The sequence below is a fragment of the Elgaria multicarinata genome, chromosome 8, assembly GCF_023053635.1.
Source record: "Elgaria multicarinata webbii isolate HBS135686 ecotype San Diego chromosome 8, rElgMul1.1.pri, whole genome shotgun sequence".
NCBI lineage: Eukaryota > Metazoa > Chordata > Lepidosauria > Squamata > Anguidae > Elgaria > Elgaria multicarinata.
The window spans coordinates 38,220,472-38,236,421 of record NC_086178.1 but is presented as its reverse complement, the minus strand read 5'-3'; the positions used below and the strand labels follow the sequence as shown (position 1 = coordinate 38,236,421).

The 15,950-nt window shown below is 41.8% G+C and overlaps 1 protein-coding gene across 1 annotated transcript in view; it reads right to left on the bottom strand.

Moving 5' to 3' along the window:
• The window catches only part of PID1 (phosphotyrosine interaction domain containing 1), a 133,733-nt gene extending 118,910 nt beyond the window's left edge, over positions 1 to 14,823 (bottom strand). The window contains exon 1 of the mRNA XM_063132207.1: positions 14,650 to 14,823. Within this exon, the coding sequence (XP_062988277.1) occupies positions 14,650 to 14,679 (30 nt within the window). The 5' untranslated portion in view covers positions 14,680 to 14,823. The remainder of the gene's footprint in view (positions 1 to 14,649) is intronic.
• Positions 14,824 to 15,950: the final 1,127 nt, after the last annotated feature.

Below are 15,950 nucleotides of genomic sequence, written 5' to 3'. Positions count from 1 at the left end.
TCACCCCTGACAAGGCTAACCTCTACCCATATTGCTTACTCAAACCATGTGCCCCCTTTACCACCACCTGGAATTAGTATCTCATATAATGTGAAGCAGGAGTAGCTATTTTTATCTTATAAAGCGTTAGAGGATATGCTAACATCAACTAGTTTTGTGGCAGAGACCTTTTCAAAGCAAGTAGTGACTGCTTCCACTTGCCAGTTTGCGGATGGCTGGAGGTGGAACGGAAACGGATGAGGGGACTTCTAGCATTTGGAAATGCCACATACTTTAATGCTAAAACTCAGCTTCAGCAAGGGCTCTTTAATTAAAAGATACCATAAGAAACTGAACAGACGGGAAGCAATTTGCAGTGAGACTTCTCAGCCATTCAAATGGCTGATATGCTGACCCATCCACAATAAATACCCACAAGTCAAGGGACCAACACAGGCCAGTGGTTGCAATGCCATAGAAAACTCCACTTCAGCAACTTGTTCAAGACAAAGGCTGGATGTGGACTGAGCCCTTCCATTCTATCAGTGAACATACTGAAAACCCTCATAGGATATATTATGTTACTTCAAAATCAAAACCACATTTAAAGAGGCAGCTTGTTAGAAGAAATTAACAGATTTAGATCAAGTGTTCCAAGGCCACACATAAAAACAAAAACAACTACAGTATTTCACTTTGAGGCACAAAGAAGGCAAAAAGAAGGCAAGGGCTCTGCAATTTAACAAATGACACATTTGGCATGCAATTATGGCAGTGGCTACTCATGATCTGTGTCTACTTTCAATGCAAATCAATTAGGATTTTTGTGAACTAGAACAAATGAAAACTGGAATACAAACAAACATTCTGGGCTTGAATATTACTATTGTTTGAGGGAGAAAGAAAGAAATAGCAGCTCTCCTCCTAATTCTATCATGTAATCCAGATACTACAGAGAAATTATAGTGAATTATGAAGTCACAGAGCATGGGTATGTAAATTAGATATTTTCAGTTTTAAAAGCACAACTCCTTACAGTCCACAATTCTGTAATGAGCTTTATAGAGACGGACCTCTGCAACTAATGTAAGGATTTTAATTGTTTCTCAGTCTTTTTCTTTTGTTCACATGTAAAGCTAGGATTGCAAGCAGCACATTTATGAAGATTAGAGAGGTACAATCTACTGCCAAAACTAGTAATTACTGACTTAGAGTAGGAAGTTATTTTAAAATATAAGCTTAAAGTAGGCTGAAGAGTACTAAGACACAGTTTCAGCATTATCAAACTCTGGTGGAATATATTCTGGAATATTGAACTGCATAAGACAACTAGAGAAAGAGACCACAAAAGGTCTACAGGACGCATGATCAATTGCTAACACTGTTCAAAGAATTTATGGAAGATCAATTCTTCCATAAATATCCAGCCAGTACAGTTATAGTCTACTGTTGAGCAATGGTTATTGTATTGCATTTTACTATTATTTTAACTACTCTGATAATGTTATGGGAAAGTGGGATACAAATTTGTGTAATAAATAAATATTATAACAGCCAAGACAGTACAAATGGTAGAAACAGTAATTATCTCATATTGCATGCTAACTGATCACTAACCAACAACATCTACAAACTTCTCAACCCTTGTTGAGTGACTGATATATGGTTATATCAGTATTTCCGGTATTTGTTTATTGACCTTTGAAGATAACCATGTAGATCCTCCTCTGCCAATAGTTCCATGAATCATCTTCAAGCCATTGTCTTCATTGAAGCCATTTGGTAACTGCCTTTCTAAACCTCAAGGACAAAAAAAGAGAACTGCACTAAGCTGAGTGATTCCAGATGAGCTGCCCTGAAATCCCATATCTTTGTTTTCAAGTTTCCTGCCTAGTACTATAGGAAATGCAATCTAAGAAATCAAGTTCTTTGGAAAGTTCGAAGTAGCAGACTATAAGGAATCTGCTACCTCATACACACTGATTTTAAAGACTGTTTTGTTTTTAAAGCAATCTTTGTTTCTAGCACTCAAGGCAACATACAAATAACAAAATGAATTCAACAAATCTGCAAAATAACTCAGAAAGAGCAGCATTAAAAAGCAAAACAACAACAAGCCAGCTGAACCAAAGATCAAATAGAGGAGGTGCATTTTGCACCCCCTCCCAAGTGCCAATAGAGAGGGAGAACTGTAGACCTCAGCAGGGACTCCAATCCACAGCCTTGGAACAACTGGTATAAATATGTGCTTCTCACTATAACACATCTTACTTTGGGTGGAGTTAGAACTCAATACAGGGCCTGAATACAGGGTTGGCAGGTGCCCTACTTTAGAGAGGACAGTCCTCTATTTCAGGGGTCCCCAACCCCCAGGCCACGGACCGGGACCGGTCCATGGCCTGTTAGGAACCAGGCTGCGCAGGTGAGCTTTCACCCACCCACCCACCCACACCCCAGCGTACCTGGCCGTGGGGTGCCATCTCGCTTGCCCAGCCGAAGCGAAGCCAGGATGCTGGGGGTGGGGGGCGGCTTCAGAATGGTGCGCCCAGCCGGAAGCCGCTCTGGGACAGCAACTTCCAGGCGTGCCGTTATGAAGCCGCCCGCCTGCCCACCCATCCGAAGTGAAGCCAGGACACTGGAGTGGGGGGGCCGGGAGTGGCTTCCCAAAACCATCCCCTCAAATCCCCCCCCCGGTCCGTGGAATAATTGTCTTTCACAAAACCGGTCCCTGGTGCAAAAAAAATTGGGGACTGCTGCTCTATTTGATGGGCTGTGATACATTTCCTCTTTTTTTGGTGATGTATAAAGGCAACCGTAGCCTGCAAGGATGACCAAAGATATATGGGATCCAAGCTGATGGTGCAGGTTCTTGTACACATACCACAATAAATAAGTCTTTAGCATGCTATAGGATTCTATTGTATTTGTTGCACAATGATCCCTTTTTTTAGAATGGAAGATAATTGTGGACTTTTACAGCTGGCTCTTAAAGTACTGAGACTGGCTAGAAATCAACATTCTGGCTAGCACAGAGTCTTGCGTTGCAGCAAACATGAGATAGAATTTTCTTCTCTCACTTGCATCAAGTACCAGGATAATTCTAAAAATATATTGTAGCTGCAACTAAGTGGCTCTCATGGTTTCAAAATGTTTTCCATTGGACTGGTGAGTGCAAAAATAAAAGCATGAAACTGTAATACACTGGCAGTCCAATCCCAAACTACTCAAAAGCAGATGTACTGCCACATAAGTGTGCAGAAGATTGCAGCCTAAGACAATACATTCTTCAGAATTTTAATAAGCTACTTTCAAAGAAGCTATTAATTTCAATCGTTGGGTGAATTGTTAATCTTATAAGATAGCATACTATAAATGGATCCCTAAGATCTGTTTCACAAAAGACTTTCCCCAAAAGAACTCACTGACTTCGATTTTCCTTGGTCATACAATACTTCCCAAAATTAGCACTTTTCCAGAGCTGTTCATTTTCTGCAAAGTATAAACAACTTAGAAAAAAGGGAACTGCCCTAACCTAAGTGGTGCCAGATGAGCTGCTTTGAATTCCCAAATCTTTGTTTTCAAGTTCCCTACCCAATACTAACTCAAATTGCAAGAGCAGTCTAGCAAATCAAGTTCTTTGAAATATTCAAATTAGCAACCCCCTTTTAAAAAGAAAGAAGTTGGGGAAAACTAGCCAGTGATAGAAAGGTAAGGTAAACTTGCGAAGAAGTTGAGCTCTATGAGTACGAGAAGAGCCCCAGCTGATGAAGCATCTCAGCCCCAGTGACAAGGCATCAAGGGAAGCAGTTAAGCTGTCCGGTGAGTAAAGCGTGACTTTAGTAACAGCCCTCTGGCATTTATGATTCAAATTTTAAGTAAACAAGCCAAATGAACAAACACAGTTATGAAGCCAACAGGGATGTGGGGGCTATCGGTGTATTGCACAGAATGTCACATGTATGATTATCTGCCAGTTGGGAAGATGGTATGGGTGTGTCTACAGTGCAATAAGTTCTTGGCTCTCAGAGAACAAGTACGTTCCCTTGATGAAGCCAAGGTAGCTGGCATGGAGAAACAGAGAAAGGCAGAGAGGTTTGTGTCAGCACTGTTCCACTCCCATGGAGATGCTCCCTTGCTATAACAGAGAATAAGGATTCTAGAGAATGGGGGTTTCACTGTAAAAAAAGAAAAGAAAAAAAAAGAGGGAAATTATCCCTCAGAAGAGGCCCATTCCTTGGAGGCCAAACTGATATTCTCTCATGCTAAAAATATACCTCCAGAGTATGAAGGGTTCCTAGTACCAGGAGATACACCAATTTTTTAAAAGAAGCTCCAAGGGATATCCAGGAAATTACAGGCAGGTTAGCTTAACATCTATCCAAAGAAAACAGGTGGAAAGCATTATTAATGATAAAATTATCAAGCATATAGGAAGACAAATCTTGCTCAAGAAGAATAAAGATAGCTTCTATAAAGATAAGTCATGTCTCAAAAGCCTTCTAGGGTTCTTCCAAAGTGACAACATGAACATGGATAAGGGTGATCTAATAGACATAGAATCACAGAAGGGGGCATTTAGGCAATCAAATCCTACCACTGACTCAGTGCAGGAATCTAGTTTAAAGCATCCCTGAAAGATGACTGTCCAGTCATCTTTCTTTGAATACCTCCATCTCCCTTCACAGCTGGATCTGTTGTCTGACTGCTCTGACCATTAATACGTTTTTCCTTATATTCAACCAAAAGCTGCTTTCCTGTAACATAAGCCCATTATTTTATGTCCTACAGTCTTGGATGATAGAAAACAGATTGTAGCCCTCTGCTGTGTGACAACCCTTTAGGAACTAGAAAAGTGCTGTCATGTGGTCCCTCAATTTTCTTTTATCAAAGCTAAAAATGTACATCGGACAAAACATCGTAACTTATACACTGGGGAGTTCTGAGCTGGCGATAAATTATCAGGAAAGGGATCTTAGGGTCATAGTGGATAGCTCAAAGAAAATGCTGACCCACCAGCAGCAGCTCTGAAAATAAAACTGTCAATAGCATAATGACTTTATACAAAGCTATGGTGCAATTATACTTGGAATATTGCGTACTGTTCTGGTCACCACATCTCAAGGATATTGAAAAGCTGGAAAAGAAGTAAAAAGGACAACCAGAATGATCGGGGCAGGAGCAAGTCATCTACGAGGGAAAGACTACAATGTTTCAGTGTTTTGACTTTAGAAAAATGTTGGATTGGGGTGGGGAGGGACACGATAGAGAGGTCTAAAATTATACACTGTTTGCCAAAAGTGGATACAGAGAGGTTTTTTCTCCCTCTCTCAGAATACTAGAACCTGAGGTCATCCCATGAAGCTGAACTGTGGGAGATTCAAAATAGACAAAAGAGAGTAGTTCTTCACACAGCACATGGTAAAGTTACGGAATTTGCTGCCACAAGATGTAGTGATGACCACCAACTCAAGATGCCTTTAAAAGATTAGACAAATCCAGGGCCAATACAGCTACCAATGGCTGCTAGTCAAGATGGTTCTATGCGATCTCCAGGATCAGAAGAAGCATGCTTTTTGATACATGGGAAACAAAAGTGGAAGAGAACTGTTGCACTCATGTCCCACTTGTGTTTTCCAGGAGGCATCTGGCTGGTCACTATGGGAAACAGGATTCAGCAGAGCTCTTATGTTCTTAACAGTGCTTTGAAGTACATTAAAAGAGAAATTTTAAAACCATCTTCAAAAATCACAATGCACTGAGAATGTGCAAGTCGCATTGGTAAATGATGTGGTGACGATAATATGGATACGCAAGCTTGTAAGGAAAGATTATATGGTGTACTTTATGCATCCACTATAACAACAATTTTAGTTATAATAGGTTCCCAGAATGATAGGAAATCAGGTCAGTGTTTCCTGATCAGGAGCTCAGTACTGTGCTGTGAGAAATGAAGAGAACAGCCCCATTTTTTTTCATGATTAACATGAAGCATCAGAAACACCACCCATAGTGTTACATAAAAAGACAATGTCCAAAACTATAACTGCAAAGGTAGAACGTGTGTCTGCTGATCCAGCTTTCATAGAAATCCATGGAAGCGTATACATTTGTTAGACTCCCTATGTTAGATGAAAGGAAGCTTTGGATGCAACCCCTAGTATTTTCTTGGGCTGCCATCCTAAAGACAGACCACTGTGTGAGACTTTCTTGTAAACAGAAATGGTACTAAATACTTGGGTTACTTACATTTACTGTTGTTCTTGAAATAAACAGACTAAACAGGGAATAAGAAAATGGCATAACTTTCTTGCCTCATTATAAAGCTAACCAGTGGATTTTAATTTTAAAAAATGAAGTAGAAGTAAGAGTCTAAATGGGAATTTTAAAGGATACTATGCCAAGTGCACCTTTGAAATTAATGTTATGTCAACAGGCTTTAGCTGTGCACAGAGAACGGCAGAAAGCAATTTTATATATACCTATGACAGACTTCTCAAATGAATTATACCATTGAATTTCCCTTGGATGAGTAAAATCTGAACATTAGTATGCAGTTAATTGATATCAGATGACAATTCTTCCATGGCTGAGTAAATCTGATAACTAACTCTAGAATAATCCTCTCGAAGCCAATTAGAGAGTTCTGCAGTAAATAATTAGAGGGACAGAATAATACACGTCCTAATTTACCTGAGATGAGAAAGATATAGCTTATTTATAAGCAAATGTAGTGCAGAGCTGAGAGAGACATAGAAAGCATGAGACAAAGCTTAGTAATAAGAGGCAAAAAGTTAATTCTTCACTACAAAAAAAATGGCAGCTTTTGGCAAGTATGTCAACATCTCAACACTAAACTGTCAGGACAATAACAGATGCAACTTCAACATCTGCTAGCTTTGACACAGAGCCATCTGTTCCAAAAATGATGAAAATGAAATTAACATGTATTGTAGTCTAGTTTTACCACATCATTTCCATTGCAATTTTTAAGCATGGCACTTTGATGGTGACAAGTCCCCCTGAATTACCCTCCTCTCATTCTCAAACGTTATAGAAACCCCACAGCAGTTTTTCAGTTACAAGCATCTGAATCTTCACAAGCAGTGAGTTGGTATCCATCTCAGCCTTTTGGCACACAGAGGACCATACATTTTAATACTGGATTTTGTGGATTAAGAAAATCAATATGAATAATTTCAAATTCTATAATGCTAAATAACTGTATAAGATTATTTTTCCCAAATGTTTTATCAAACCTCCTGCAAATTTATCTGCCTTCAGGAAAAAAAAACACAGTATGTGGAAATTATAAAAGTATATTTATGGGGACAAGGCAGAAAACACAAATATTCCCAGTTTCATTCTTTGTTTTTCAGTTTATCCAATATGAAAAAATGAAGCAATAACAAAACCCCATCAAAACGCAGCATAACCTCTGTTAAATCAGTGATTACTGCATGGTGCTAACAGTACACTGAAGGTGAGCCTTCCCAGACTTCAACTCCCAATATGGCCAATGGAAAGGAACACTGGTAGTTGTAGTCAAGCACATCTGTAGGGCACCAGGTTGAGGAGGCTGCTGCAGGAGCTCTTCACATGAGCGAAATAAGGCACATTCATGACTGGCCACTGAAAGGAATTTGCAGGTCCTTTTAATGTCAGCCTCCTGCATGCCTCCTGCACCTCCCCCCTCGATTATTCCATTCTAAAAAAAAAAACCCTCTGGATATCTTGATTCTTCTGAAATATAGCAGGATTTCCTACTGAGTGCAGGCAAAGTTGCACTACAAAGCACCCACTAGAAACCGCTGTCCCATTAAAGGCTATGAGCATCAAGAAGAAGTTTTCTATTACAGACCATGTGGTCGTCCCTCTTTGCCTGTGTAATGCAGCCCATTAAAACTGCACAAGAGAAGCAGTAAGGCAACGTGATTTCCCCATAATCTAAAGAAGTTGCTAATCATATAATACACTTTAAGTATTACACTGCCATGAACAAGCTACCCGATTTACACTTGGGAATTTAAAAGTTAAAAGAAATCTAAATGGATTTTCTAAGCAACAATGTCACTGTGTGTGCCTCTTTCCTAGCCTTTCCCAACCTGGTGCCCTCCAGATGTGTTAGACTACAACACCAATCATCCTGAAAGGTTGGGAAATCATCCAAAACCCAGTGCCTCCCCTGATTATGAGATGTCCATTAATTCTGACTTATGGCTGTACTGGTTTTGACAATTTTATAATGCAATAACTACACCCTTTTCAAAGGGTTCATCATTTTACTTTGACACCATTCACTTCCTTTTCTGGACAATTTGGCAATTGCTCTCCATGGTGTCCCAAATGTAAACAGTGGGCTAGATCGCATGATCAAACAAGCCACGGTAGCTTGTTTTGGTTGTACGAACCATGTTATTGTGGATATTTAAGGGGGGAAATGCTGTTCATGGCAGCAACACACTTCCTCATTGCAAACTAGTAGTAGATAAAAATGTACACACATACTATCACCTAATTTGTTTTCATGCAATATTTAGTACATTTGAATGAAAAGTACAGTCATAGGAATGGTCATATCCATTTTAACGCTATCACCATAACAAGAGTACTGCAAACGCAAATGCTGCTTTGGGGACTAGGAAGTGGCTAGCTGCCAAAATCAAAAGCTGCCTGCAATGTGTGAAATAAAGCAGGGGATCCTTACAGTACCTCAGATCATATCTTTGATCACAGAACCCACATGGGGTCTACACAGGGCTTGGTGAGTAGATGCAGCACAACATTTCTAGCACAGTGGTAGAGTCATTATGACATCCCACCCTGTAGTGAAATGAAAGTGTGCTTTACTTGCTTTTTCTACACCAGGGGTGAGTAAACTTCTTTTTGTGCGTGTCAAGAGCCACATTCTCTTAGAGATGGTGGGTGAGGTGACACATTCTCTCTCTCTCTCTCTCTCTCTCTCTCTCTCTCTCTCCACCACCCTTTCTCTCCCCTCCCTCATCCTGACCCAATGGGCTGCTCAGGCTTTTTGAAAGCTGCCACTTGCTGAGGGCTGCAGGTTGCTCACACAATGCTGAATATGGAAGATTAATCCATTGAGAAGGGTCCTGATCCATATCAGGTCCCTGTACTTATTCTGGGGTAAAAAACAGAAATTAAGAAAGGTGGCATAGCTGCTAGCTACATCTTTAAGTAATATGTGCTTTGGCCCCAAGTTGGGCTCACTCCCAGGATTAGAGCTTGGCTGAGAAGAAAATCACCCGTAGGTTAAACTGTAGCCTTGGAGAGGGTTTAGCAACCTGCACCCTTTTTGCTCTAAAGAGACCTTTGCACATGAACAGGGATTCCCTTTGTGCCACTCACCCTCAGGGGTGGCTGGAGATGGGGAGGTTTGGGGAAGACAGGGGGCAGGACCCACGAAGGGCCAGAAGTTGCCCTGTCCCTATCTAGAGAGTGAAACGCTTTCAAAGACAAATAGGTTTGTCACTATCATGTCTACCATGGCCCATGTGTACCATGAGGTACAGAGGCTATTATGTACTAGAATTCAAGAATTTTGTCTGGAACTAAGATAAATACAATAAGTCATGAAAGATATAAAATTAAGAGAGAGACCAAGTCAAACATGACTAAATTACATCAGTTCCAAGTCTCCAAATTTTCATCTTTCTTCTTTGAAATTATTCCTTCTGTTCCAGCTGCAGAAATAATAAAGTATCGAAGACGCAGAATCTGCTGAAGAACAATACTTTTGTTTTAATACATTCAGATATTTTGTTCTAGCAATTTGTTTTAGGAACTTTATGATGTTGATATAGCTTTGTTTGCCTTACTTTCTGCGTGTCTCATGTTCCCATGAATTTTTATTTTACATGTGAATAAAACATGTGAAAGAGGGGTGGGGACTTCTGCCAACTCAGAATAGTAAGCTTAAAATTAGATACATGAGAACATAAGAAGAGCCATACTGGATCAGACCAAGGGTCCATCTAGTCCTGTATTCTGTTCACACAGTGGCCAACCAGAAAACCCACAAGCAAGATATGAGTGCAATGGCACCTTCCCACTCACATTCCCTAAGAACTGGTATACATTGGCATACTGCCTCTGATACTGGAGGTAGCACATAGCCATCAGGACTAGTAGCTATTGGTAGCTTTATCTTGCATGAATTTGTCCAAGTCCCTTTTAAAGCCATCCAAAGTGGTGAACATCGCTACGTCTTGTGGAACTGAATTCTATAGTTTAACTATGTGTTGGGATGGATTTTAGCACACAGCATCGTATAAGATATAGAGGAAAAAATAGCAGGAGAGCTCAAAAAGCCAAGAAAAATGGGAAAGGAAAACAAATCTGTAGCAGGATGCTAGGAAAATCAGTTTATTGTAGTAAGGCCAAAAATATGTTGGGTATGAAAATCATGAAAAACAGCTATAAAAGTCATCGTACATATAGCAAAACAGAACGATGCTCAGGGCGTTATTGAATTAAACTAATAAACTAATAATACATTCTTTATTATTTAAAGGTTAAATCACTAACATACTGATCCTAAACAACTGTTAAAAATCTTAAAGATAATAAGCAAACCCAAATGCATAAGACATTATCATGAAATTTCACCACCTCCTTTGGACTATGATTATCTAGAATGGACTGCTGTGGTTATCTAGAAAAGTGGACTACCTATGACTTTCTAAACGTTGTTTGATTCCAACTATCATCAGCTGAAGCCATCATTACCAGTGATCAGGGATGGTGGAAATTTTACTCCAATAATCTCTGTAGGTCCATAGCTTCCCCACTTTGACAGGTTCCCTACTTTGATACTAGAACATCCTGCACAGTCAAAACAGTTATTGCTAAAAAGGAAGACTTAAATATGTATCCATTTACCAACTATGACCCTGTTCAGGTGACACACTAACAATAGTTAAGCATTTTGAGCTAAACATTACAGCTTAGCAAGTTGTGTGAACCATGATTTAGTGTGTCATGGTGGCTACATAACCATGGTTTAAACACGCTCACTAACCATTTGCTGTAAAGGGACTAGCGGCCGAACGATGACCTAGTGTGTTGTCTAAACTGGCCCACTGTATGATGAGAATCCTGAAATGTAAGGGTAAAAATGCTTGATTTAAGAAACTGTTACAAATAATATTATTTTATCCCTTTGAAAGCAACAAAGAAAAACATAAAGCAGAAAAGGGTCAGGGGGGACTAGCTTATTTCTCTTTATATAGTTCTTGGTTTCATACCCAAATGTGTTGGGATTACTACAAGAAATCATTTTACTAGCAGATGTTGAGGGCTCCTCCACAAGATAAGATCACAAGTCATACCACTGTAGCCTCATAAGGAAAACTGTATTCTAGGCAGCTAGCTATCCTAATCCTATGTTGGAAGCACAAAATATTGGTGGCACAAATATGTTTTAGCACTGGATGTATTGAGCCATTTTGGTAGCAGTTAAAGTAAGGTGGAAGTAACTCAAAACCCAACACAGCGGAAGGGATGCTAAACATTTTTGGAAGAGGCATCAGAAACCAACTTCCCCAGTTTGCAAAACTTTGGGCCATTAGAAGTTGAATTTCATGTTTGCTTGGTTGACACCAGCCTTTTCATCTGTCAGTTTGTCCCATCTCCCGTCTCTAAAATTAAACAAGTTGTGATGGAGAAAGAAGAAAAGCTACAGCTAAAACTTCCTTTAAGCTGTTTCTGCATAGTTGATGTGAATTCTTCAAAGTATTTCCCCCCCTTGTTATTATTATTATTATTTATTTATATAGCACCATCAATGTACATGGTGCTGTACAGAGTAAATACATGTTCCTTCTAGCTCACTGCCCAAGAAGAGGAAATGAAAACTACATGTCCCAGGATTCTAATGAGCAATGGAGGCTGAAAGCATACTCAAAAGCCCTTAGTGCAGAGAGATGATACTTTCTCCTTTCCACCTCTTGGTAAGAATTTTCCAAATAGGCTCAGAGAGATATGCCCATTCTCAGCCAAGGCAGGCATGTATTGGCTATTTCTACTTACCAGAGCAACTGTGCTGCTCAGAGACTTCAGGAAACACTGATGCAGCCACACACAAAGGACTGATGCTTCAGTGCTGTGGAGAGAACTGGGTAACCACTGCTAAGCTAAAGGGATGAAACTGATCCCTTGTAAAAGTACTGAGACTATTGCATCACATGCCATACACAGCTACCATTGCACAGGAGAGCATCAAATACAGTATAAATTAATAACCATTCTTAAGACCTGCATGCTCAGGGTATACAAATGTGGCTGCTACACTGTGCAAAATCCTCAGTAAGAAGTTCAGAGTAATAAGACACACCCTAATAACCCCGAATCCCAAACCATTTAAAAAATACAACCATATCAATCACATTTCTCATAAGAGCTCCATCATCTCCTTTTACCTAATTTTTAAGGCTGCAAAAACAACAGCTATTGTCTATTACTCTAGTGTTGCCATCCTCAGCTCAGATGTTTTGGATTACAATTCCCTTTATCCCTGACCATCAACCATGCTGGCTGGAACTGACAAGAGTTGCAGTCCCAAACATTTGGAGGGCACCAGATTGGGGAATGCTATACTAGAGTTCTTCTTTCTCAACAGGCTTTGCTGACACATTCAAAATTGGACTTTGCTTCTCCATACAGTAGATATGAGACAAGAGGAGACAAGAGGAGATAGGCAAGCTGCAAATGCAGTAGATATGAGACAAGAGGAGATAGGCATAGACAAGAGGAGATAGGCAAGCTGCAAATGCACAAGGCATAGCTAATTTTAGGGTAACATCCCATAAAAACAGTGGACAGAGATGGCCAGAAAGGTACAGACAATGCCAATTTTAAAAGAGTATAATCAAATCTGACAGTTAACTTTGAGCCATGAGATACATTAGAAGAGTCCACGAAATTAAGTGGCAACAACTTAGCAAAGTTAACAGGTATACTGGCCCCACACCTAAACATACACAACACCTATCCCATACAATTACAGGATGAAGTAAATGGTCTGAGGACTTCAGCTTGGAAGAGCTGAAAGAAGAGAGTCATTTAGTCAGTGTGTTTCATAATAGTAGAGGATGGATTTCTTTTATACAGATCTGCACAATTATTGCTCACGTCTTTGGTGTGCCAACAGTTTTACGTAACAGTCCAATTTCAGAAAACAACAATGCTAAAGCCAGTGTTGTTATAGCCCAATAGTCAACTGAATGAAAGAATGATATTTCTAGTGTGGAAACAGCACAACGTAGGATACAAGCCAGAACAGTCTGCTTGCCAAGAGTCATGTGCTTTGGAGCCCACACACTACCTTAAGCAAAGCACGCTGTGTCTGAATAATCTGTATAGGATTTAAATTATTATATCTTTTGGAGCAGGATTTCACACCAGAAGAAAAGCACACTCAGAAATGATTGCTGCCAATAGGACAGGAACTTCAAAATGATACAAGAGGATTTTATTCTCACATTATCTTCAGATAAAAGTCAAGATCTCTTTATCTTACACTGGATAAACCATGGTGAAAATACAGCAGAAGCTTTCAAAAATTTGTCCCATCAGCTCAGCATCAGGAAGACTGCAATATTCTATACTCTACACTTCTGCCAACAACTTAAAACAGATCATAGTCACTGGAAGAATTTATGAGTCCCTCTCCCCCTTACTCTGTACCAATGCTTGGCAATCCCTGGTCTTTGCCTTATAAATTATTATTCTGCATTTGTATATTTTCTTCCTGTCACAGCTTCAAAACCATCCAGCCTTCAAGACTGTTTTGTTTTGCCACATTAGAATTTCTCCAAAGTTTACTCTGAGATTTAATGCAGCTTTGGCCTGCCAAAAAAGTTTGTCTGTGGGATTCTGTAAATTTATCTGGCCGTCTTTCTGGCTGACCATCTGGAGAATATTTTAGAGTGAAAAAGAGAAAGCCAGGGAGAGGGCGAAACCTGCAGCAAGAACAGCTCTGCTCCCCCCTTCCCCCCCCCCGCCACCACCTCCCCGAGAACTCAATTCGTTTTTGCTAATGACTCCTCTACAAAGCGCCACATTTAGCTTACACGGAGTGGGGGGTGTAGAGAATTGAGCAATAGCAGTCTACTCATTCGATAGTCCATTAACGTATCACACGAACTGGTACTTTGCAGGCAGACCTCAATGTAACTCTTGAACACCAGTTAGATCTCCAGTCTATAGATATATATACACACACACAGTCTTTTCTTTTTAATGTTTTAAAGTGGGATTCACCGATGGGGGAGGCGGAGGGTTCTCCAACGAAGCACACAGCAGGAGAGGCAGTTGCCCCCCAACCCCACGATCTGCAAGTCATCTGCGGTGGCGGGGTGTGCGTGTGCGTTGTTATGCTTTTGCAAAGAAAAAGAAAAAGAGCACATCTGGAGTCAAGATTCCTCAGCCCCGTCCAGTCCGCTATGGAATGCGACTGGAGAAGGAGGAAAGTTGCAAGCACGGAATCTTCCAGGCAGGAGCAGGCGGGGGGGGGGGGGGGAAGAGCGCCAAGTTGCTGTTTTCGCTGCCCCCTTGCTCAGTCCTGCACAAATATTGCCTTGCAATCACATGACAACCACCCACCCCCTGCGCCGCCTCCTCCAACACCAACCCCAGCAGCTCCCCCTCCCTTACCTGTAGTCTCTCGGTTGCCGGCTGCCACATATTTCCCCCGCTGGGACCTGGCGGGGCGGAGCGGCGGGACACTGTTGCTAACGAGCTGTCTGTGGAGCGGCTGCAGCAGGGCTCTGGCCAGGCTCGCTCACATCTGCTCGGCGTGTGTCAGCTTGGGGCGAGCCGCCAGCGGGCAACGGGGGCGAAGGGCGAGCGCCGCCCAGCCGAGGAGAGGAGCCCTGCGCTCCAGAGGCTGGCAACCCGGGCCGGGACTTCACTTGCAAGCAACCCGAGCTCGGCGCCGGCTCCTCAGCGAAGCGAGCTCCGCCGTCCTAGTGCGCCAGTCTCCGCCTGAGGCCCCCTCAGCGCAGCACCAGCAGCGACAGGGACAGCCCGGCTCCAAGCCCCGCCCTCTCGCCTCAAGCCCCGCCCTCTCCGTCGAAGCCCCGCCCCTTCCAAACCTCTCTCGTCGTTGCCCCTCCCCTCAATCTCCGCCTTCCCCTTCCTCCAGCCGGGCCACGCCGCGCTCCAAGCGCTTCCAGCTTCCCTGGGCTGCCTCCCGCAACAGCCGAAGCGGCGGCGGCGGCGCGTGACCCTCGTGCTTTGCAAACCTGCCTGTCAGACACAGGCGAACATGTGGGAGTCGTTCATTGGCGGCGGCTCCACCTGCGCTGCCCCAGAGTCAAATGCCAGCCTGCCGGATTCACACAAGACGTCATGCGTGCTGGGCCACGTCAGAGATCCCTCGTTTGGCCGTTTTGGTAAAACGTGACGATGACGTAAAACACCGGCAGGATCAGCACCGTCCTGTTGGCGTTTTGTTTATCATCACCGCCCCTCTCCGTCCGGCAGGCGCCGCAAAGCATATTTTGTGTAACTCCTCTGTCAAAGTATTTGCAGGACCAATAATAATAATAAAAATAACCGACATGATTCGTCTCAACGTTTTTTAACGATCATATGCAAAGAATATATAACTGTATCTGCGACAACATACCTTGCTTATCCCAACTATTCAGATTAAGGCCCTTTTTAGTTCTGAACACTTCTGCCGTACCCACTGCTTTATAATACAGCGTGAATTCTATATACGCTTTGTTTTCCGCTTTCCACAGTACAGGTTTTGAATCACTGCCCTGCCCCCCACCGCCTCCTACAGTCCAGATCATACATATATTTTTCCCCCTTTAAGATGTCACCATCCACTTCACCTTCCAATTATGACACCCATATTTTATTCCTGTTTTGTTGATTTGTCAAATTAACCCACAGCATCCTCATATTTGGAAAAGGGCCATCATAGCTCAATTGTAGAGCGTATG